The sequence below is a fragment of the Uloborus diversus genome, chromosome 2, assembly GCF_026930045.1.
Source record: "Uloborus diversus isolate 005 chromosome 2, Udiv.v.3.1, whole genome shotgun sequence".
Lineage (NCBI taxonomy): Eukaryota > Metazoa > Arthropoda > Arachnida > Araneae > Uloboridae > Uloborus > Uloborus diversus.
Window position 1 is genome coordinate 107655316 of NC_072732.1, and position 23900 is coordinate 107679215.

A 23900-nucleotide genomic window follows, 5' to 3' on the forward strand; every position below is an offset into this window, starting at 1 on the left:
GAAGTGATTGTTTATTTAAAAATTTCTGCATTTATTGTCGATCATTTCAGTGTATGTTTTTCTGTAAATACAAAGAATACTAGTTGTAGCAATTACATAAATAACAAGTTTATGTACACCTGTAGAAAAATTATCTTGCAATGACCCACATAAAAGTGTTAATTCTTATTTTATTCTCAGAAATCTACAGTTTCCCTTTCTCACATCTGCTGAGAGGGTAGAATTCACATTTCTTTTGGGGTCTAATGTCTACCAAATCTCGATGACATTTAGTACAGAAAACGGGTTCATTTATCTGACATTTAGTTGGGACGAAGTATGGGAATTTTTCAAGAAAAACATAAGAGTTAGAGTTTTACAAGATTTCGGTATGATCAAATCTTAATTTTTTCCAACTTTTGTAATGTTCTACTTTGTTATATTCAGGATATCTGCTACATTTCAAGTTTTGAAATCCATGACTTTCCCCGACTTTTGCTCATAACTTTTCATGACTCACCGGAAGAAATTTTTCCACAACAAACAATAGTTTTTCACAAGAATATCTAAATTAATGTTTTGTGAAAATTAATTGAAGCCACCTGATTATGTTTTTGACAAAGGGTAACGGCACCAGTAAGACATGCTCAAGATATCGCTCTCAGGTTAACTCTTTTCTGGGCCTTTTAATGTATTTAGACTTTTAAAAAAAAATTTCTCTAGTGCAACTGCATCTCAGCTAACTTTTGGCTGCTTCTGGATCCTCTTAATTAGTTAATTCAATTTTTATTTGTTCAATTTCGAAAAAAGATCGGACCCCCAGTAACAGACACCGACAATTCTGATGATACACTCAATTTTAGAAAAAAAAATTCCCTGTGTTTTCCCTGTATGAAAATGACACATTACAAACCAGTGAACACTGATGTTTGAAAAAGAAAATTAATATCTTGATTAATCACCACAGGAAATAAAATCGAAACAATAAATATTTTAATAAATAAATAAGGGAAAATAAATAAGAATTTGTAATAACTGAAACAATAGCATGGTCATTGAATATATTTAACTTTTTATGCAAGGTTAAAAAAAAGCCTTCTCTTAACCATTCATTACTTGGACCTAAAAGTGTAAAAGCTAAGCAGAACAATGAATATTGACAACTAATTTCACACTTTAAATGAAATTATCATGAAATTCAAGATACGTGTTAGATAAAACAATAAAAAGATTGTTTTTATGATCAACATTTCAATATTTACTTTTAAAAAAATGAAGCAAAATTACTATTTTTTATTTTACTTCATTTCTGAACTTCATTAATATTATCAATACTATTATTACTATTTATTTATTTTTGTTTTGTAGTTTATATATTTGGACACTGATTTTTGCAACTTTAAATTTAAAAAAAAAATTTCCTGTATTTTCCAGGTTTTTGTGGAAAATTTCAAAATTCTTTGGATTTTCCCTATGTTTTTATTAATTTTTGAATTCCCTGTATTTCCCGTTTCTTCAGGTTTCCCTGTGGGGTGGCAACCTTGTATTATAACTAAAAAACAAGTTATGCAACAATGGCTAGTGATATACATAAATAATTAGCGTTTCAACTTGCTTCTTTATTTTGCTACCCAGGACATAACATTTCTAAAAAAATCTATAATTTCTGGAAATATTTTTTAGATTCCAATAAATCATACAAAATTGTTATATAGTTGAGAATTTACATGAAAACAAACCTATTATTTCTTCTCAGAAAAATTTGATGTGACACACAATAATTTTTCAATCACTAAAAATGCCGAAAAAAAATTTTAGTTGCAAAATGATTTTTCAAAATAAGAGAAGCTTCAAACATGCAGCAAAAATGATGTAAAACTACTGGTGGACGGTGAAGAATTTCAGCTGAATTTTTTTCTGTTACCTTTTTTTTCAATAAATATTTTATTTTTTATACAAATAACGAATCTAAAATAAATTAGTTTTTAAAGCAAGTAGTTCTCTAAAAAAATCTCTGAGCAATAATTTAGTGAATATTAAAATTTACGTTTACAAGAAAAAACAAATAATCTGAAAAAATAAAATATTAAATTATAGCACTTAATAATTAACTTACCAAACATAACCAACCAGATATGCTACCGCCCAAGTTTTAGGATAGGCTACAAATATTGAAAAAATTCCCGATTGAAAATTTCCTTATTTCTGTATTTTATCGATGTTTTAAATGTCCTTAATTAATTCTTCAGACCAATTTTATTTTCTAAAATGTTCATTAACTTAAGACACTTTTAAAAACTGATGACAATTTTTATGAGTCTCTTGAATCAACATGGATGCACACAAATGACTTAAAATTATACCTCCAACATAAGTCCCAAACAACACAATTAGATAAATAAGGAGGTTAAAAATAATGCTAAACACGAAACCATAAACATCCAAAAGGTAGAATAACATTGTAAAGAAAAATGAGCGAGTATTATAGCACCAGATGCAATAGGATTTTAAAATGTGTGAAAAAATCGGAATTGACGGGTAAAAGCGTAAGAAATTGTTAAGTTGCATAAATTTTTCATCCAGTTTGTAGAATTTGATAAAGATGCATGTTCTTGAACCCAAAATTCATGACCAGATGTCAGTTTCCATGACTTTTGAGCATTTTTTGCTGAAAATCATGACTTTCCATGACCATTTTTTAATCATTGTCGAAATCTATGACTTTCCATATGCAGAGACACCCTATATATTACATTCCCTTTCCAATTTCATGAGGTAACAGGAAACTACTGTGACATTTGCGTGTGGAGCCATAGAGGGACATGGCTTCCAATGTCCCTTAAAAAAATGTCATGCATAAAATGAAGAAAAAATAAAACAACGCATATAAAAATAAATGCTACTAAACTCATTAAAAGAAACGGAAACACGTGCACCAAGCTTTTTTTAACCCCTTACCCAATGAGGAAAACTTAAAATTGATTCTCTTCCAAGTGCCACTGCTTTTTTTTAGCATATGCTCACATTGTAATTGATGCACTAGGGGGAAAATAAGTGATTCAGAAGACACACAGTTGTATAATTTATCAATATGTAATGTTTTAATGACACATACTGGCAGTGGCGGCAAGGAGAGGGGCAGTCGCCCCCCACTTTTTATGGTTAATTCATTTTTTTTTTAAAATTTAGGAACCAAAACTAGAAATTATTTTTTAAAAAAAGTAGAAATGTCAAAAATTTCAGAACATAATTATTTTACTTTGTATATCTGCTTACAAACATTATTTAGCACAAGAAGTAACTTTTAGTTTATGTATTCGTTGCTTAAATATTAGTATATCAATTATAGGACTTAAATAAGCCATACTCGTTTAATGAATCAAAATTATTAGAAAGTGTTAGCGACTTTTTAAAATACTTAGGGTAAATAATGTACGTCTAACTCATGTCTAAGTGTTTCTTCGGGGAAAGTTATTATACACATCAGAGGTTCCTAAACCAAGGGCGGATCCAGAAACTTCTCAAGGGGGGGGGGGAATCGATTTTTATTATTAACCCCTTACTAGTTAGCATCTTATCCTGATTTGCTCGTGCATACACAATTATATATATATATATATATATATATATATATATATATTGTGTGTGTGTACTACAACAACTTTCAACAACTTTCGTACGTTTCACATTTTCTAAACTCGCATCTGAAATAATACAAGGCAAGAGTAAAATAAATATGCTGTAAAAAATAAAAGTTTTACACATTTAGAAGTAAAATATGCAGATTTTTTGAAAAACCATTCTTTCTAAATCATAAAATTAAATAGTAAGTTAAAGCCAACCCAAGATCGTATGATTCCCCAGATAAAAAATGATTGAGTTGTTTTAATTCATTGATAATATTGGAACAAGCTGTATCTGATTCAGAAAAAAATGTCTTTTGAACGACATCGAATGCTAGGGGGTTTGGGAAATCTTTCATCCCGGTAATAGGCAATTAATGTGAAATTCATGCCTTAAAAATTAATTACAAAAAATCTAATTCGAAGTTTAAAACATAAAACCCCAGGTGCAAACCCTGGGGAGAGGAGGATCGAAGTAATTTTGTACAAAATTTCAAGGCTGTAGGTGCGCATGGGGTCTCCTGGACGCAAGCCCGCCACAGACTTCCTTTCATTATTTCTTTGACCTTACTTTTTTTAATACATAGAGAAAATATAAAACTGACCCCAGCTAGAGCGGCCTTAGTCAATTTATGCAATTTTGTTTTTTCTAATTTAATAAATTTTTGATAAATATTATTATCCCGGAACTTAGGTTTCGTGTTTTCAAAGGCTACAACAAGCCTACAAGGCTACAGCAAGGGCTACAAAGGCTACAACAAGGTTTTCAAAGGCTTAAAACACAAACCGTCAATTACAGTTCACAATATTTTTGAGCCGTCTTTTCGATTTTTAATGCATGTGTTTATGATGCGTTAAAAATATCTATGCAAGCACACTCACATACAGACCAAAACTTGTCGAATCAGAAAAAAAAAACGAAACGAAAATACAAAATACATAAACGTACCTTGTCTAACAACATCTGGTAGCTCACCAGTTTCATGGGTTTTTTCTTCGTCTTCTTTCTTCTTGAAAAATCCTGATAAATTGATATGTTTTCTTTTGGACATGGTCAACTTTTGGAAGTTAGATGTAACCAGTATTCAAGAGAGACAATGACTGAAAACATTTCCCCCTGTTTCCTATAGGACGCTTTACAGAATGACTGGCGTCATAAAAAATCGGCGGCTCTGAACGTATGATTGCGAAAGTTATGTTTCCCTCTTTCACCTTTATGGTTTGCATTTTAGCCCGTTAGACTTTTTCTTTCTCGGTGAAGATCTTGAGGTTTCTGTTTCATCATATTTTCAAGCCAAAATTCAATCTGAACAAAGAAGAAATTTTTTTTATAAATTCTTATTCCTATGAAGGCAAGAAAGAATGTTCTTTTGCCTCTGAAGAATATTTTGTTTCGCGAATATTTTTTTTGGGGGGGTTAATTTCGGTAGGTGGCTGGTTATTCATCTCTTGGCTCCAGGGGGGGACGATCGCCCTCCCCCTTGTATCCGCCCTTGTCCTAAACTTCAGACCCCACGGACCCCCTTCAGAAAAATTATGAACTTTGTGGGACCTTCCTAAAAAGTGTGGGAGAAACACTGTCACAATCATTAAATAAGTTTTAAGCAACATGATATGCAATTACTTCGTTCAAATAAATTATTTAAAATGTTTAATTTTAAAAATACCACTTAAAAGTTTTGGTTAGAGTGAGAGATCCCACCTCACTGTTGTTCTCTTTAGTGTGAACCCTGATTACCAATCTTGAACTTTAATGTACAGCACAGTCGTATAGTTATTTCTTGGTGCTTTTATGTATATGGACTATTTAAATTTGAAATAATTGGGAGGGCAAAAAGATCATAAGAAGAATGTCTTCAGTAAGAGATTAATTCTCCAAAAATACATACTGTAATGGTTGGCACATATTTTCAATGTCTTTTCTCTCCTCATCAATATACGAACATAATCATCTGATTTGTGTTTCAGAATTTTCACATCACCAGTCCCTCTTTCTTTCCATTCTGGAGGTTCTGTTGAGCTATCGTATCTGAACAATTTTGCTCTCCTATAAGAAAATTAACACATTAGACATCAACTGGAGATTCTTTAAAATAAAACATTCATTTTTTTTCCTAATTACTTGAAAAACAAAAATGTATAATTAATTACAATAGAAGTACTACATCAGCATATTTACTAGTTTGGAAGAGTACATTTCGATTAAAAAGTTTGTTTTTTCTTTTTGATAAGTAAAAAATATTTAAGAAAGAATAATGTTAAGTTGTATGTATCAGTTAATTTCAGAAAAAGTTTTCCTCACAAACAGTTACTATTTTAAGTTGTAAAATTTTTGCTTACATGAGTACATTTTAAGATATCAAATATTAACAGAATAAATATCACATTTCAAAACTTCTAAAGTATTACATACGAACACTTTTTTAATATAGATAGATATTACATATTTAAATTATGTGCTGACTGAGTCTTTGAAAGATTAACTACAATTCCATCACCTATTACCGTATTTTCCTGTATGTAATCTGCCGATTATCTGTTAAAAAAGTGTAAAATGAATGAGATGCGGATTATACGGTATCTTGTAACGGTGTCATACTTTGCATTTATTGGTAACTGATAAAAGGTATTGAATTTTACTCACGACTCTTTCTAAGAAGACATTCCATGTTTTTTTTTTTTTTTTTTCCAGAATAAAATGTATGTGACGAGTACTATAGCATGCTTTAATGTCTTGGGGTAAACAAAATCTTCAAAGGCAGCACAACGATTTTCGTATTTGAAGCATCACGTAAAAGGTTGTCCCACAAGATGTGCAAGATAATCATTTGTCTCTGCCATTAAGACATTGGATGTACCGCCCGTCTGATTCAACCAGAGACAACAATGCCAGTGGACATGACAGAACCAAAGAATATCGTTGACAGAACCCCGATAACATGCCTCATGCTTTTTCGTTTTTACTTGATGCTATTTTTTCTGCAAATGCTCGACTTTCTGTGCTATTTGGTCTTCTGAAGATTTGAGCCTAGAGTGATGTGAATGCAGCTTTTTACTGTCTTTTAGATAGAATTCATCCATTTAATTATCTAAAAGATATGCTGCATTGGAGAAGCACTCAGGCAACACCGGGTAGTCAGCCAGGGATGCAGAAAATATTTTTAACTCCAACATATCCCCCAATCTATATGAAATTTTCCTCAAAATTTTAGAATATGCTTTAATGTTTCAGATCATAACTATAGGATTCATTTCTATTACTATAGGAAGAGATAACTTTGGGGAAAAGAAGTATTGCATCTTATGAACTAACAGCTTGTCGAACTTGGTATATAAAACGTAAATCAAGTAAATACATGTAAGTTTTAATTAAAATCTCAAATCTAATATTTGTCATTAAATGTAAATTATTATCCAACAAATAATTGATGTAAATATAAAGAGTAGTGATGCAAAAGAAAATGCATTCAAAAGACACTTGCAGAAAAAAATCGGAATTAAAAAAAAAAAAAAATCAAATCTGCAAAATTTCTCTAGATGGTTCAAATTTTCCCCCGATCCTAGAACGCGGGATCGGACATATTCTGCACCCGCGTAGTAAGCTAGTGTAAACTAAACAACATTCAGTAAAGGATGAAGCCTTCATTTGCACAAGGTTAGACCATTTGCTCCTTTCTTGACTCTTTGTTCTCCAAGTAATTAGCGTACTTTTATGACAATTTCGAGAAGGAATCTTAATTTTTTAGATTATTATTTTTTTAAATAATGAATATGTCTTAAAAGTTATTACCTCTTCCTGTTTTTTATTTAGTTGCTAAAATTGTATGTTATATCAAAACTTCCTTTTTTTTATTGTATTACATGCTGCAGCGGATAATATACAGGAAAATACAGTATTAAGGATTTTTCTTAATTTTTTGCTGAATATTTGGTATTTGCTCAAACCACTATTACAGGGAGACAAAAATTCAAGCACTTTTCAAGGCAAAAAAAATTCTTTTTCAAGGCAATATCAGTAATTTGTATAAAATATTGTATGCAGATTTCACCTATTGCAAACAAAGACAATAATACAATAAAGTATAGGAAAACAAAATTGCTTTTTCTACAAGAGACACTTTGATGAAAGATCTACAGTCAAGCCCCGACTTACGCGAGGGATGCATTCCAAGACCACTAGCGCAAGTTGAAATTTCGCGTTGTAGAAAAGGGTATGTGTAAAACTTTTTATAAACATACCCAATTATTTTAGACACTTGTAAACACCACCTCAAACTGTTAAAAACCATTTCTTAACTATACATTACTGTTTCTTACATAAAAAACTGAGTTTTTATTTGTATTTAAAAATAAAAATAAAGTTTTATTCCACAGAAAATACTTCTACGATGCACAAAATCAACGATTAATAGGAAAGAAAGACATAAAATAAGCCACTACGGTACGTACAGTATGTAGTAAGAAAAACAAATGCACTATAGTTGTAATGTACAGTAGATCCAGTAATGATAATGGTAACTTAAAAAAACTAAGATGTATGCTGTGTGATCAAACTGTTATTCTTATATGTTGTTAAATACACAATACAGTTACTTCATTAGTTCTTTTATAACGTTTCCATCTAAGACAAAACACCACTTAATGATTTCTTAAATTCACAATACGAGAGCAGCTTCCATTTTCATAATTTTTGCATCTTGCTTAGATACTACTCGGTAAACTTTTACGGATTTCCTGTTTTTGACTTTTAATTGTACAGGTGGAAGATTCACTCATAACTAATTGTGTCGTGCTGTCTTCGACGCATTTTATAGCATATTCAAGCATATTAGCTTTAGCTTTTCTTCAATTGTCAGAAACTTTCTCTTTCTATCTTCACAAACTTTAGATGAAACAGCGCTCTTAGGTGTCATTATATTTTATCAACTTTCACATTTAGAATGAAAAATGAGGAGTAGTTATTTGTATAAGCAATGGTGTGGAAAATTCCGCTCTCAGGATGCTAAAGGGATGAAGGAAAAGAAAAATTTAGTAGCCAATAACAAAGCCGATACTTACTTACACACCACGATTCCTTTCCGAAAATTTTCGTGTTGCGCTAGGAATTCACGTTAGGTCTAAAATTCTTTACTGGTGAAAAAAATCGCCTTATAGCCATTTCGCGTAAGTCGGATCTCGTTGTAGAGGGAGTCGACTGTACTGTGTCGAAAGTTTTTCTGAAAATGTCTGAAAAGTTCGGTCATAAAGAGAAGCAGATCCCAAGAGGTTTAATTTTGCAGAAGTACATTTTCTAGAATCAGCAAATTATTATTTAAAAAAAAAAACTTTCATGAGTGCTTTTAACTTTTATGGGAAGAAACCAAAATACCCAAGTTCAATGGCATTGCCAGAGAGGAGTTTTTGAAGTCACCAACCAATTTTTAAACAAAAATAAACTAATCTAAGGTACCATATGTCAAAATATCTTTAAGGTTGTAAAAAACATCAAAATATTTACACAATGCAAAAGGATTGAAATCCCAAACACAGAAGGTATTTTTTGAGACGTTTCATATTGAACACATGTTCAGAAAATTGCACTGGTGAAATACTTTAAAACTTTTAAGCACAATCCGATGATTTTTGAGAGAATTTAAGCACTAAGCAACTTTTTCAAGGTTTTAAAGCTTTTCCAAGGTTTTTCAAGGGCGTACAAACCCTGTATTAGTTAACGAATAACGAATAAATACCTTTGTGCTGAAAATTCAAAAAATCAGTAATCCAACGTCAGAAAGCAAATATTGCAAGATATTGCAGACATGTGTTTCGGTGTTACAAGGAACACCTTTTTCAATGCAAAGAAATGTGAGCTTCTGGATGAAAAGTCATCCGAGAAATGAGTATTAGTTATACCACTTGATTTTTTTTGTGACAAGTACAGGACAGAGGCGGGAAAATTTTTGGAGGGGGCACCGGACATTAAAAAGTTAATGTAAAAAATTTTCTAGGTTAATTCTTGAAATAATAGATTAATATTTGATCATATCAGTTGGGTCATTATCAACATTAACTTAATTGTAGAGCATGCCTTTAGTAATCCAAATAATGCTTTGTATAAATTATTCTAATGAAAAATTAGAAACATGTGCTTTTTTGACACTACCAGTGCAAAATAAAAGTAAAATCTTAATTAGCGATACATATTAGTTTAAAAAACACAGTAAGCTGAAAATGTTGCAAAAACTAAGAGTGTAGTAAAGTACATGGACAATTACATGATGTTATATGGATTTATTGTGCATTACATGCTAAAACTTAACAAACAGAATACAGAGCAGCTGAAACTTTGGCTGTAGCTCCGGCTATTAGTTGGCCACAGTTTCAGTATTCAGCGCTTTGTGCCATCTCTAATCGTGATGTATCGCAACATTTCGATGTAAGGTTGGCCATGCATCACAATGTAGAAATTCCTACATTGAACAGCCCTAAACTGAAGTTAGTGAAATAAAGTGATAAATTTATAACTTTACATTTGGAATAATGTCTCCTCATTTTCTTCCAATGTTTTGACTTCCACCAAGGGCAACTTGACAATTGGTTCAAAGTGAATTTCCGGACTAGATGGCACATCCCCCTGGAAATAAGAAAAAATGCACATTAAGTCACACCATCTTAAATTAAATCAAAAAAATCCTTATTAAATTTTTATGACATCTCTGAGTAAGAAAACATTCTAAATCTGTCCATAAATAACGTTACTTTTTTTCAAAAAATTTAACCTCACCCCTCCCCCTAGTCACTCCTTTACCCCTTGTTGCATGTCACTCTTTTATAAACAAATTAAAATTTCTGATATCTACTTGCTATCTCCCCTCTCCATCAAAGTATGACTCAATTGTGGAGGATCCAAGTCATAAAACATATTTCGATTATGCACCTATCAAAAAGTGTTTCTTTGGTATAAAATGAAAGCATTAGGAATCTCAGCAATACAGTATTTTTACATCTTATCAGCGATAACAAATTTTTTTTTGAACAAGAAATCAAACTATGCGACTCATAAACAAATATTAAAAATTAAATTCAAGCAGTCCATGTTGCAGTTCATTAAAAAAGTACATAAATGCTGGAAGAGATTTTCAAAGCTTTGATTCAGCAGTCTTTTCCTTTCCAAAAAGAAACGAAACCAAGGATCTCGCCATACATTGTAGCTAAGTGTCTGATCTAGATAGTTTATAATGACTAAACGCTATTCTCTACAAAAGTTTTTTTATTGCAAACTCTTTCGATTTATAAAAAATATCACCTAGGCTTTTTCTTTTGATGCCCAGAAAACTTATTAGGAATGTCTTTGTGATGTCCTAGATTTCGATTTTTATTTCCAACACTGGTTATGTATCAAAGAATAAGTCATAGCAAGGGTGCCCATATGCAAAATTGTAGGGGGGGGGGGCTCAGATATTTTCCCCATGAGTTAGAAGGGGATTTTCTCTATGGAAACTGATTTCAGGACAGATTAGAGTCAATAAAATATTTCATTTTTAATAACTTATTCATTAATGGCTGGAGAATAAATGTTTTTTTACATTTTTGTAAAGAAAAAAGTACCAAAAGCAAGGAAGTTCTAATTTCAAATAGAGGTGCAGATTAGCGGTCGCCACTCGCCAATTGGCGACCAAAAATTTTCAATGGCTACCAAAGATTTCAGCTCCGATCGACACCGGGTGACTAAAGGGGAAAAAAAATCCCCCCAAGTTGAAGTTATCGTAGTCACTCGTCTAGACTCGACGTCACTTACTGACCCTCAAGAAAAGTTGAAATGTTGCCTCTCTCCTCGCTGATTCGTTGACCACTTCCCATTTGCTACACCTACACTGCGTTCGGGGCTTAGAGCATTGTTCGGGGAGGGGGGTGAAAACTGAACCCCCCCCCCGCGGTCCAGCAGACATGATCCCCGAACCCAATCAAGGTCAACACCGCAGCATCTGCAGTGCCTGAGGAGGGGAAACGTAAATACGGCGGCGTAGCTAATTCTGATGACTTTTTAAAAGGTTGAAAAGGGCGAGTAGAGGTAGCTCAAAGAGAATAAAATTGGATACATCTTCCAAGACTTTATTTCAGTTCTTCAAAACGAAGACAACCAGCATCAAGTCAGTTCATTTTTCATTATTATAGAAAAAAAATTTTTTTTTTTTTGGAAAGATTACTGTAACGTGTGTAACAAACTAAACATGGCACCAAATACATTATTTTTCTGCTGTATAATACGCTATCGGTTTAAAAATCAATTTTTAGAAGTACCAAATTACTTTAAAGTGGCCGACTTACACCGGTGTCATGAAACTTTTCACGACTTGCTTCGCGAAAATATGCTTCCCTTGTTCCTTTTACATCTTGCAAATATTTTAATATAATATTTTTTTTTTTCAATCTGAAAATATTTTGACAGATGCAGCGTTAAATTAGCTTATTTAATGTTTAATTTTCATGCCTTTTTATTTAGGGAGCCATTACTTCGTGCGAAAAATTGCACTTCGTGATTTAGATTTCAATCCTTTTACACCTTGTAAATATTAAAAATATTTTTTAAAGTCGGAAGTTATTTTGCGCAGGCTAAATTTAATTAGCTTATTTCGTGTTTGATTTTAATGAATGGATTTATTTTTGGATCCATGCTTCCTTTGTAATCGTACTTCGCGGGGAACTGCAGCTAGTGGTTGAGTTTTCAATAGTTTTGCATCTTGTTCATTTCTTAATATTTTTGAAAAATGAAAGTTATTTTGACGTATACTACCTTAGATTAGCTTGGTCTATGTTCCATTTTAATAAAAGAATTAATTTTTGAAGCCACGCTTCTTTTGTAATCGTACTTTGCGGGGAATTGCACCTCGTGGTTGAGTTTTCAATCCCTTTGGATCTTGTTCATTTCTTAATATTTTTGACAAATGAAAGTTATTTTGACGTATACTACCTTAGATTAGCTTGGTCTATGTTCCATTTTAATAAAAGAATTAATTTTTGAAGCCACGCTTCCTTTGTAATCGTACTTTGCGGGGAATTGCACCTTGTGGTTGAGTTTTCAATCCCTTTGGATCTTGTACAGATATTAATATTTTTGATAATCAGAAGTTATTTTGGCACAGGCTGCCTTAAATTAGCTTATTTTTATGTTTATTTTAAAGACTTGATTTATTTTTGGAATCGTGCTTTCTTTGTAATCGTACTTCGCGGATAACTATAACCACGTGGTTGAGTTTTAAATCCTTTTTGCATCTTATACATATCTTAATATTTTTGACAGCCGAAAGTTATTTAGATAAATGCAACCTTATATTAGTTCTTTTATGTTCTATTTTTATAAAAGAATTTATTTTTGAAGCCATGCGTCCTTTGTAATCGCACTTCGCGGGGAGCTGCACCTCGTGGTTGAATTTTCGATCTTTTTGCATCTTGTACAATTGTCTTCATATTTTTGATAAGCAAAAGTTATTTTGATGTGTGCTACCTTAGATTAGCTTGTTTCATGTTCCATTTTAATAAAAGAATTTATTTTTGGAGCCATGATAACTTTGGAATCGCACTTTGAGGATAATTGCATCTTGTGCTTTAGATTTCCTTTTGCATCTTGTACCAACATATTTTACTTTTTTTGGCAGTCGGAAGTTGTCAGCTTATTTTAAGTTTTATTTTAATAAATAATAAATGCAATTATTTTCGGGAAACGTGCCGACATTGCACACCAGTTTTGCTCATCTTTTTGCATTTTTTAAATACTTCAGAAGTTTTGATACTTGAAAGTTATATTTTAATAACTAAAAAGTAATAAATCCTGTTCATATATTTATTTTTACAAGCTTTATTTTAATCAATTTAATTTTATCCTAAAATATTAAATCTAAACATATTTTTTTTTGCTGTTGAATTTGAAATGTATTATTTCTATAAACGATACTAAATGTCGTTTGTTGATAGGCAGATTTCTAGAGTAGTGGATAGCTACTTTATTATTAGTTCAATTCTAATTCAGACTTTTAAAATAACCATTTGTTCGCAAACTACAAATATTTTTCTAGTTTGTTTTTATTATGTAGTTTTGAATTTTAAAATTTGGTCCTACAAATTTAAATTTGCAAATATGTTGGCTAGGGGGATTCCATGAAAAGTGAAACCAGTAGGTCAAACAAATATTAGATTTTTAACTTAATGTGTTCCTCCATCCTATTTCAATCCAAATCATTCTCAGATTTCTTCAATGAGAGAAGGAAAATTCTTACCAATCTTCACTGGTACTGATTTTTATTGTGCTAAGATTTTTAATACATAGATATATAAAATATATGTACAGTGAAGCAGAGTTTATACGTTTTTGAAGGGACTGTATGAAAAAAGTGTATAAGGGGAAAAACGTACAATAGGTATGCATTAAAATGTAGTGGATTCTGCAGGAACTAATTCAAAAAATGTACCAAAGAGAAATGTATAAACGGTGCTTTTCTGTATATATATATATATATATATATATATATATGGGTGTATGTTTGGCTACCAAAAATTTGAAGTGGCTACCAAAGTTTTTGGTGTTGGTAGCCACTGGCTACCAAAGAAAAATACCAGTCTACACCTCTAATTTCAAAGGGGGGCTCGAGCCCCCCTATATGGGCGCCCTTGAGTCATTGTAAGATAAAAATATAAAATATCTGCACACAAAACTATCTACAGGTACGTAAAAGAATACACAATGGTACAGATGTGATATACCCCCCCATTTGGCGACATTCGATTTTTTTGCACAAAATTAAAATATTTTTCTCGCCAATGAAGCGATAATTTTTTATGCATGGCATCCCTGGCCAAACTAACCTGTGTTTAGCAACTCGAAGGCAATCACAGATCTGTTCAAACTTGTTTACTTGGGTTGTTTGGGTTTCACGCAGGAGAGATACGTGGTGTTGTTTCGTGCAATATACCTTACAGGAATGCTTATTTTGTGTTAGTTTAAATTCAGTAGTTGTGTTTTGAAGTAAAAACATTAGAAAATGCCAGTTTCTTCAAACTTGAAGGTTAATTAAAAGTTAACTCCAACGTGGTGTGTATCTGTAACGTGCCATTGTCATATAATGTATTGTTTTAGACTGAGTGTGAATATTTATACCATATAAAAAGGTAAGTTCTTTATTTTAGAATTCAAAAAAAACCTCTCACTTCCAAAATTCTTTGTTTTTACAAATCCTTGAGGGGTTCTTGTAGTTTTTAACTTTATTTTTACTGTATGTAAATTAATTTTACAGAAATAGTACGGTTATTTTGTTCTAAAAGTTAATTCTTATCGATGCCACGAATTATTTAGACATTCTATTAACGTGCCTCCTTTAGGTACTGAATTTTATGTTAACAATTGAAAGTTCTTTCGGTTGTACTCTTAAAAATGCTGAATTTTATTAATAAATCTGCACAATAATGGTGCATATTTCACACTTAAAACTGTGTCATTATTGTACACTGAACGGAAGGAGCCACCCTTGGGAGTCTCCATGAAAATATACATAACTGTGACCATACTCCGACTGTAATGTATATTAACAGTCGGAGGGATAACGGACCGAGGTCCTGGCGAGCCAGAGGTCTCATAGTACTTTCGTAATGAGACCGAGGCAGGGCCGGCGAGCCGAGGTCTCATTACGAAAGTACTATGAGACCGAGGGCTCGTATCCCGGAGAAATGATGAAAAAAAAATTTAATGCATTAATTTCAACTTGTAATTAATACAATAATTTATTTCATTGTATTTTAATATGTTTACAAAAAACCCCGGCCCTGTACATTTTTGAAGCATATATTCGTGATGTTTTTTGTTGTGCTTTTATGTTGTTTTTATATATATTGTGTTCTGAAGTGCTTTGATCATGTTTTTTTATCTGATTTTTTCCTGTTGGCGCTAAAAAAGCATCGCTGAGAACGATGTATGACATATGTCGTCATACATCGTTTTCTTGGCGACGCTTTCTTGGCGCCAACAGGAAAAAGTCGCCAAGGGTGGGGTATATCACATCAGTTCCTACACAATAAATTGGCCAAATTTTATCAATGCAATGCCTTTTGATTTCAAACATGCATCCATGAGAACAAAAGGTGAACTTTTTTCATTAGTTATCTCCCGATTTTGAAGATAATGTTTAATATTAGTAAACAATTATCATATCAGGTGTTGCACGGGTGCCCCCCCCCCCGCAAGTTCAATGGCACATATTCTCCCCTAAATTTTTTTTAAACTCTCTAATTTTTTTAGCTTTTTTCTTTAATATTTTTTTTTAATTTTTTATTTTTTTTTTTCAAATATTTTCTATTTATTTATTTGTAATTATTATTATTTCATTTGAAAAGTTCTGTGCTATGCCAATGACATACACACACACAAACTAAAAAAAAATTAATAAAATAAAACATAAACAAAAAAAAATAAAATAAATTAAATAATTTAAATTAAAAATAAATCAAATACATCTGAATAACCCCCCCCCCCCCCACACTCAAATTGTTGATGGCACAACTTGAGCCCTAATTCCCCCCCCCCCCCTGTGGTCAAACCTAAGGCAATGCACATATCTACAGAAAATGTATCCATGCATGGCATATCCATCTAGGTTATCTACCTATGGAAGAAGGTTATGTAAAATTTTAATTAGTTTAAAGAGTTTTGAATTTATATGTTTCAAATTATAGCAAAAGAGAAAAGGCTCCATTCAGCAAAGATTTTTTTCCTAAAACACAAGCAAGGTGCTGTTTTGTTATGAGTATGTTATAAACAGGGTTCAAAAATATCCGATATTTTCAATCAGCGTAAAGTCCTCAATATAGTATGCATCCTCAAACCACTCTTTATTTTCAGGGTGGCGACAGAAACTTTGAAAAAAAGTTCCCTGACTTTTCCCCGATTAAGTTCACCAAATTTCCCTGACTTACGTTACCAATGATAATGGTTTCCTTGCTTTGCCCTACTTTAAAACCATTGCATATTAAATAAAATGCAGCATTTAAAAAAGTTTTAAGCTGTTAATTAAAAATATAACTTGAAAAGGTGCTCCTTATTTTAGTAAAAGTAGTACATTAAATTATCTACAATCAGTGTTTCCTAATTTTTTTAATGAGTGGAACCCTTTAAAATAACCACTTTCTTTGTGGAACCCATGTTGTTTTCATAAGTAGTATTGTTTAAAGCAACATCTTGAAATGTTTTACTTAGTGAAGGTGAAAATTATTTCAAATACAATTTTTTCACGTCAAAACGTAATTTTCAAACACAAAAAAAAAAATAAATTAATTAAATCTAAAAACGACTTGGAAAATAAAGTTTTAGAGACACAAACAACATTTTAAAATTTTACTTTTCTTTACTTTAAGTTATGAAAATTTATTATTTCAATACATTTTTAGAGTTTTCTAAAAATAAAGTTAGCCAAAATGAAGAACGATAGTTTCGTGGAACCTTTGAATCATATCCAAAAATCCCTTGGGCTCCGCGAAACACAATTTAAGAAAAGCCGATCTACAAGAAAATATTATAGGAAATCTAAAACAAATATTTTACTTCCAGTCACCAGTTAACATAAGAATTCTAAGAAATTATTACAAACACTCTTAAAGAAATATCTAATCATGATAAAACTAAAAAGTTTATATAGAAAAATTTTTGACCTAAATTTTCAAGCAGTATAATTATTGATGCAAGGAATAACAAAAAAAAAAAAAGATGTACAAAAGGTAACTCAATTTTAAATGATTTTCTTATTTGTCAGGAAAAAAAATCGTAATGTTATTTTTGTAACAAACATTGAAATGCAAAAAAAAAAATCAATTAATTTCAAAATATAAATGTATATGTAACTTGGTTTTAAAATAAAAGATTTTTAAAGTCCAAAAAAGAAAACCCTTTCGTGTAATCTGAGGCGACAGCGAATAATATGATGGCAAAGAACAGAGTTGATTTTCATTCAACATTCAATTTTAGCAATTAAATTAAAAACGTGAAAAAGTAATAATTTAAAATTTTTTATTTGAATTAATTTAAAAAACAAACATTTTTTCTTGAAATCATGATTACAGTATGCTAATTACTTACAGACAATGAGTTAAGGCAAGGGAGCTAAGGCATTAACGACAGCTTCCTCTTTGCCTGTAGGGTTGTTTATTTTACGTAGCATGGACCTTGTGAAAAGGCAAATTCAAGCTACGTAAAATAAACAACTTTACGGACACAGATGCAATCATAGGAAATTCATCCCGTGTTTAATATGTTATGATTCAGCACCTTTGACATTGAGATAAAAAGATGCACAAATACGCAGCAATGTATAATCATATTTCACTTTTTCTCAACAGATAATCAGCGGAAGACACATAGGAAATTAGAGTACTTAATTTTGCAAAGCAAACAAAAAAAAATTTTCTTTATTTGATCAATTTTCCCTGAATTTTTGTTATTTTTTCAAGATTCCCTGATTTTCCCCTGATTAATAAAGTTCCCTGACTTTTCCGTGATCTGTCGCCACCCTGTATTTTCTTGTATTATTAAATAAAACAATATACAGACTTAAACTTAAGGTTTCTTTTACTATTAATATTCTCATTTTTCATTTTTATCAATTTTAATAGAGTTTAATTTAGCATTAGTCTACCTGTCTTACTCATTTCTCTTCTGTTAGCTATTTTTACAGTTATATGATTCAGTAGTAAAAAATATGCATTAATCGTGTTTACGAGCGAGTGTTTACTACGCTTCTGATTCTGGGTTAAGGTCAGTTGCTGCGAAAACACAAGCAGTAAAATGCGAAAATGAAGAACAGAACGAAGTCATTAAAAGGTTTTGACATTTCATCTATATAAAAGCAAATGTCTTTTTTTCTCTCTCTCTCTCTCTGCTTTACAACTGTTAATAATTCACGTACATTGAAATATGAGAAAAAAAAAATAATTCGATGTGCAACTCGTAATTAATAACCCCAAGTAATGTAATCAACATTTATTGCACCCATTGGTAATCATAATTCATAACAGGCATACATGCAAAAACACACGAGATATTCGCGAGTTATAAGCATAAATGTGGATACAACTGTGTTAAAAATACGAACTCGTTCAAAACAATTTAAATTATGGAGATATTTGCATATTTATATACCTGTTCATCCGTCATTTTCTCCTTAGATCGCACAAGATTGTTTTCAAAAAAATTAAATCTCTCGAGATATCTAGTAAAATTTATAAACACAACCAGCGCGCGTCTAAGCTTGTTGCCACAAATATACTGTAAAGTAGTGGCGCGGTTGCACCGATGCAACCGCAAGCGTTCGCACTACATTCGGAACTCCAGCGCTCGAATACGCTACCTTGCGGTGATTTATAAAACTGCGTCTGCACCTAAAACATTGCCACGTTGCGCATCACGTGTGTCTGTTGACGTAAACACAGGCAGTTTGTTCTGAGTATTTATTAACGCAATCGATGTGTCTTAGTTTGCTTTCAGCTACAGAAATTAATTCGTCCCTTAGTAGTATTCTCGAGCTTCTCAAAATAATATTAGTTTTTCTTATTTCTTTCAAAAAAGTATTAAATGGTGGAAGCGTAAACAAGAAAACTCTGGATTAACAAAATTGGATAACGTTATACCAGGTAAAATTTTTTATTGTTTTGTATGAATTTGTAAGAATATGAGTTTTTTTTAATCTTAAATTAATTTAACTAATCATATTTCACAGCAGCATTTAGTTGGAATGGACAGTATGCAAAATATTTTCTTGAATATATTATCGTAGAACAAAATGAATAACCGAGAAAGAATTTACTTTATTCCTTTTATTCTCAGCTGAAAGGTTTCGCCAAATTTGTTTAGGGTTATAGTAGTTTTAGTATTGTGCAAGCAAAGTAGCCTTGGCGAGTTTTCGCGTTTTTAGTTAAACCATTTTTAATTTTTATCATGAGTGGAATAAAATGATAGTAAGATTACAGAATTCGATAAGTAAAAAGAAATAATGGTCAATCAACTGAAAAGAAAACTACCACCATATATAAACTGTGAGTACACATTTTATTTATTTTGTTCTGAGTGAATTTGAATAAATATCAGTTTTTCAATTCGATGAAAAAAAAAACGAACTTAACAACATTGACTGGACACTTTTCTTTAACCTAATTCCACATAAATGATTTAAATAAAATTTGTTACTACAGTATCCTACTGAAATAGACAGTATGCAAATAAATTTTCTTGAAAATATTTATCGCAGAACAGATTGAAAAATCCAGAAAGAACGTTAAGAATTTGAACAATAAAAAATAAAAGTTCGCCAAAAATCTGTTTATAGTGTTATGGTTTTAAAATTATGTGAAAGAATAATGTATCTTGACAAGATTTCGCATATCAGGTAAATTATTTCCATGACGAATGAATTAAATGCATGATTTCTTTGGATATCCAATCATATAGTCATAGAAATAAATTATCTAGTGTTAAACGTTACTCTTGACAGTCTGCCACGTATGTGCACTATGTGACAAAAATGTCAACAAATGCTGGAAATGTCACGAAACTGAACTTAATATGTACTAATGTATAGAAAAAACGGTACAAAATGAAAATGCCGTTCGAAGCGAACCAAAAATTTATGAATTCCGAATTCAACATCGTGAAAATGGCTGCTTCAGAACAACTTACTGTGTGTTCTGCATTAATTGTTTACTTTCGTAATACTTTTTGGTTTCTAATCTCTTTCTATATGGGTCAGAATATCCACAAGACTTTGAAAAATCTTTTCAAACGAATAAAGCGAAAAAATCATACATACGAACAAAAATCACAACACTTTTAGCATTTTCTTCGCTACCACATGCGTTTGTTTTAGTTTTCAATTCCGCCATTAAACAGTGACTGCAGTGCCCCCTATAGTTCGTTGGAGTTGCGAATAAAGTGGTCGATGAGGTTGCAACCGCTCTTACCGACATGTCTTGACGTGGTTTGCGAGATCACGTGGTATGATTCGGCCAATCCGATCGTGTATCAAATTTTACACGCTCTGTGAGCGTGTTTGAGAGCGTCGTCTGCTGCTTTTTAAACTACCGCGATATAACCACGAGCGCAAGGGCGTAAATAAGGGAGGGGCTGAGGGGGCCCGGGCCCCTCCAAAATCTGGAAGAAAATTTTAACTAAAGGTAGTTATTATTTGGTTTCAGTTTGCTCACTGATAATTTACTAACTTTAGGCTACAAATAATAATAATAACTAGCCTGCGTGCCCGGCGTTGCACGGGCTACTTAAAAAATGAAAGAGCTGTTCAATTGATGTTTTTGTTTTATTCTGACATCAGTTTCTAAAGCGCTAAAGAGTAAATAATTACGCGTAATGCAAGGTTTGCAAAACACCAGTAGAGCATATTTTTGGCAAAAACCTCTTTAACGTTAATCATATTTATCAATAATACAAGTTATGAGTGTTTTCAATTAGCGCAAAAGATGAAAATATATGCATTCTCAACTCTAATATGTGCTCACTTTAAACTGAATTAAATCTGATAGAATATGTCTGAAATATTTATGTACAATTACAATCAGCTTTTTACATAAAATTACACACACTTTTTTGTTGATTACGTGAAACTAAAACACCAAGACTTATTAAATACCAATAAGTATTAATTTAATATCAAGTCATCAGATTCCAATTAAGCTTTAGTTAAAATCCTTAAAAATAATCTTTTTTGTTCAATTCTGTTTCACTTAAAGAAATCCAAACACTCTTAATTTAACGTATTCTTTTAACGATACAAACTGTATTGCAAAAATCGAAACAGGAAGGAAAAAGAGATTTATTACAATTCGAAAACTCACCCATGTGACGGCAAAAAGTCCAGCAAAATAAACATAATTAGTCGCACATCCTAAATGTACCAAAATATGAGGCCGGTGAATGATAAACTTACACTACAATCAATAAACATTACTAAAGAAACATTTTTCATATTCTGAAAAGAGTTAAGAACGTTGAATGTGAAAAAATAAGAAAGGACAGACGATAAATGTCCGAATAGAGCAACCAATTTTAAACTAATTTAAAATGAAATTCTAGATGGAAACGTTGTTTTAAGATTTGGACAGCAGCCAAAAAAATCTTTTTTAAAACAATTTTTAGAATTTTATTTGCTCACCCATATGCAAAATGGCAACAGGAAAGAAATAAAAATTCCTGAATAACGTTATGTTAATTAACGTTTTAATTAATATCTCCGCTAATTAAAGTCGTACAATTATGAGATTGGTCCTATTGTTTTCATTGGAAAATTTCGAATTTATCGGTATCTCGTTTGACTCCCGATTCGCGGTGGTTTTCGAAAAGATCGATCTTCAGACAGACAGACAGACGGACGCGAACAGATTTTAATATTATAGTGGATTATATTAATAGTAATAATAATAATAAATAAATAAATGACTGAAAAAAAATAATAGCGAGAATAATTTTTATAATACGTTAGATCAGGGATTTCCGAACTGGATGCCGTTGGAAGAGGTGAGGGGTGCTGCGAAGTGCCCATGGTAATAATATGTACATAAAACTAGACTATATGCCGTGAGAAAATTCTAATTTTTCTAAAGGTGCCGCGATAAAGTTTGGGAACCCTGTGTTAGAAGGCACTTGGCAATGGTGTGGAGTTCAGAAGGGGTCAGGGGTTCCTTACCCCTTATTCAAGAAAAGAAAGCGTCTTGGGAAAGCGAAGTTATTTTAACAAAAATTAAAGCAAATAATGTTGGGGAAAAAAAACTTAATTTTTTCAAAAAGAAATCTTTAAATTAAAAATATTTAACAGATGCGAGTTGTTGCTTAGCAAATTAAGTACCAGCCTCTTTCTTTTACCCCCCCCCTCCTCATTTTTCCCCTAGTCAGTCTGAAAAGAAGGGTTTCCAAATGTTTCTCTCCTTAACTCTGAAGAAATTTCCCTGCAAGAAATTTAAAATGAATTTTAGTTGTTCGATTGGGGTAATAATGGAAATTGATGTTATAAAAACGCAGTTGTTTAGGCACTTTTAAAACCATCAATTTCAAAATATTTCTGGAGGAAGATCCCCGAACCCATATCCTTTCACTAACATAACCACCAATTATTTTTTAATTAAAAAAAACAACCGCCCTAAAAAAACACCCAGGAACTAAAGTAAAAAAATAATTGGTCACATTTACACACGATTTCCTACCCAAATCTATAAATCAAATTAATTTTACAATTCCAATACAAAAATCAACTAAACTAAACACCAAATTATAAAATAAACACTGATTTTAAATACTATATCACAAATTGTTTTAATACCTAACTAACTATATACGATCTCTTAACTTTTAATCACCTTTTGAAGTCAGTACCTCCTATAAACCAGTACCTAACATACTGAAAAGTGAAAACCCACCAAATCCCGAGATTAACAATAATTTAACTAGCACGAAATTAATCTTTAAAACCAAACCTAAACAGTTGCAATAGGTCGTAGTTTAGAGGATTTCAATTTTGGATAATTTCGGAGGAAGATTTCTAACCGCTCCTAACTTCTAAATGTCTCCAAAGATAACCTGTCAGGGGAGGATTCTCTCTTCCTTTCCAAAATTTGCCTAATGTTGGGGGAAAATCTGAATTGCTTTTGAAAAGAAGTTTTAAAATTAAAAAAAATTCAAAAGTTGCTGACTATTTATCGGGTAATCACGCTAACGTTACCAAAACCGCTGTTAGAAATGGCCGAAAATAACTTTTTTCGTCCCTAGACTTTGAAACAAAGGACATGAAGCCCAGAATTTCGTATTATCACTTCAATCTCATGAGTAAGATCAATTTTATTCAATGGTTATTTATGTTATTCTTTAAGATAAATTCATGTGTTTTGTCCATGGGATATTTTCAATGCTGACATCCATTTGGAAATCTACTTTTTTGTATTTATTTACTTATTTATTATTTTGCTTTCTTTACACTTAAATGTGTTATAAAAACTTCCGCAATTATTCCTAACTAGGCATTTTATGTCTTTATAATACAATTAGAAGCATGAATTTAAAAAATAAGTCAAGTATTACGCAAAATGAAGAAACTTTCATTTTTTAAATTAAATTGCGAGTACTATTTATACCTTTATATGAATTTCCGATCAGATGTCAGCTTTAAGGAAATATTCTTAGGCTAAAAAACTATCTTGAAGAATAACAGAAATAATTAAAGAATGAAATTTAATTCTCGAGTTTAAAGTGAAAATAATACAAATAAATAAATAGATAAAACACCTTGC

At 31.5% G+C, this 23900-nt stretch overlaps 1 protein-coding gene across 1 annotated transcript in view; it reads right to left on the reverse strand.

The window, feature by feature from the left end:
• Positions 1 to 18859, reverse strand: part of LOC129217222 (ran-specific GTPase-activating protein-like) — a 30540-nt gene extending 11681 nt beyond the window's left edge. The window contains exons 1-3 of the mRNA XM_054851498.1: positions 18757 to 18859; positions 10112 to 10215; positions 5492 to 5649 (exon numbers count right to left, since the gene is read on the reverse strand). Of these exons, the coding sequence (XP_054707473.1) occupies positions 5492 to 5649; positions 10112 to 10215; positions 18757 to 18771 (277 nt within the window). The 5' untranslated portion in view covers positions 18772 to 18859. The remainder of the gene's footprint in view (positions 1 to 5491; positions 5650 to 10111; positions 10216 to 18756) is intronic.
• Between the last annotated feature and the right edge of the window lie 5041 nt (positions 18860 to 23900).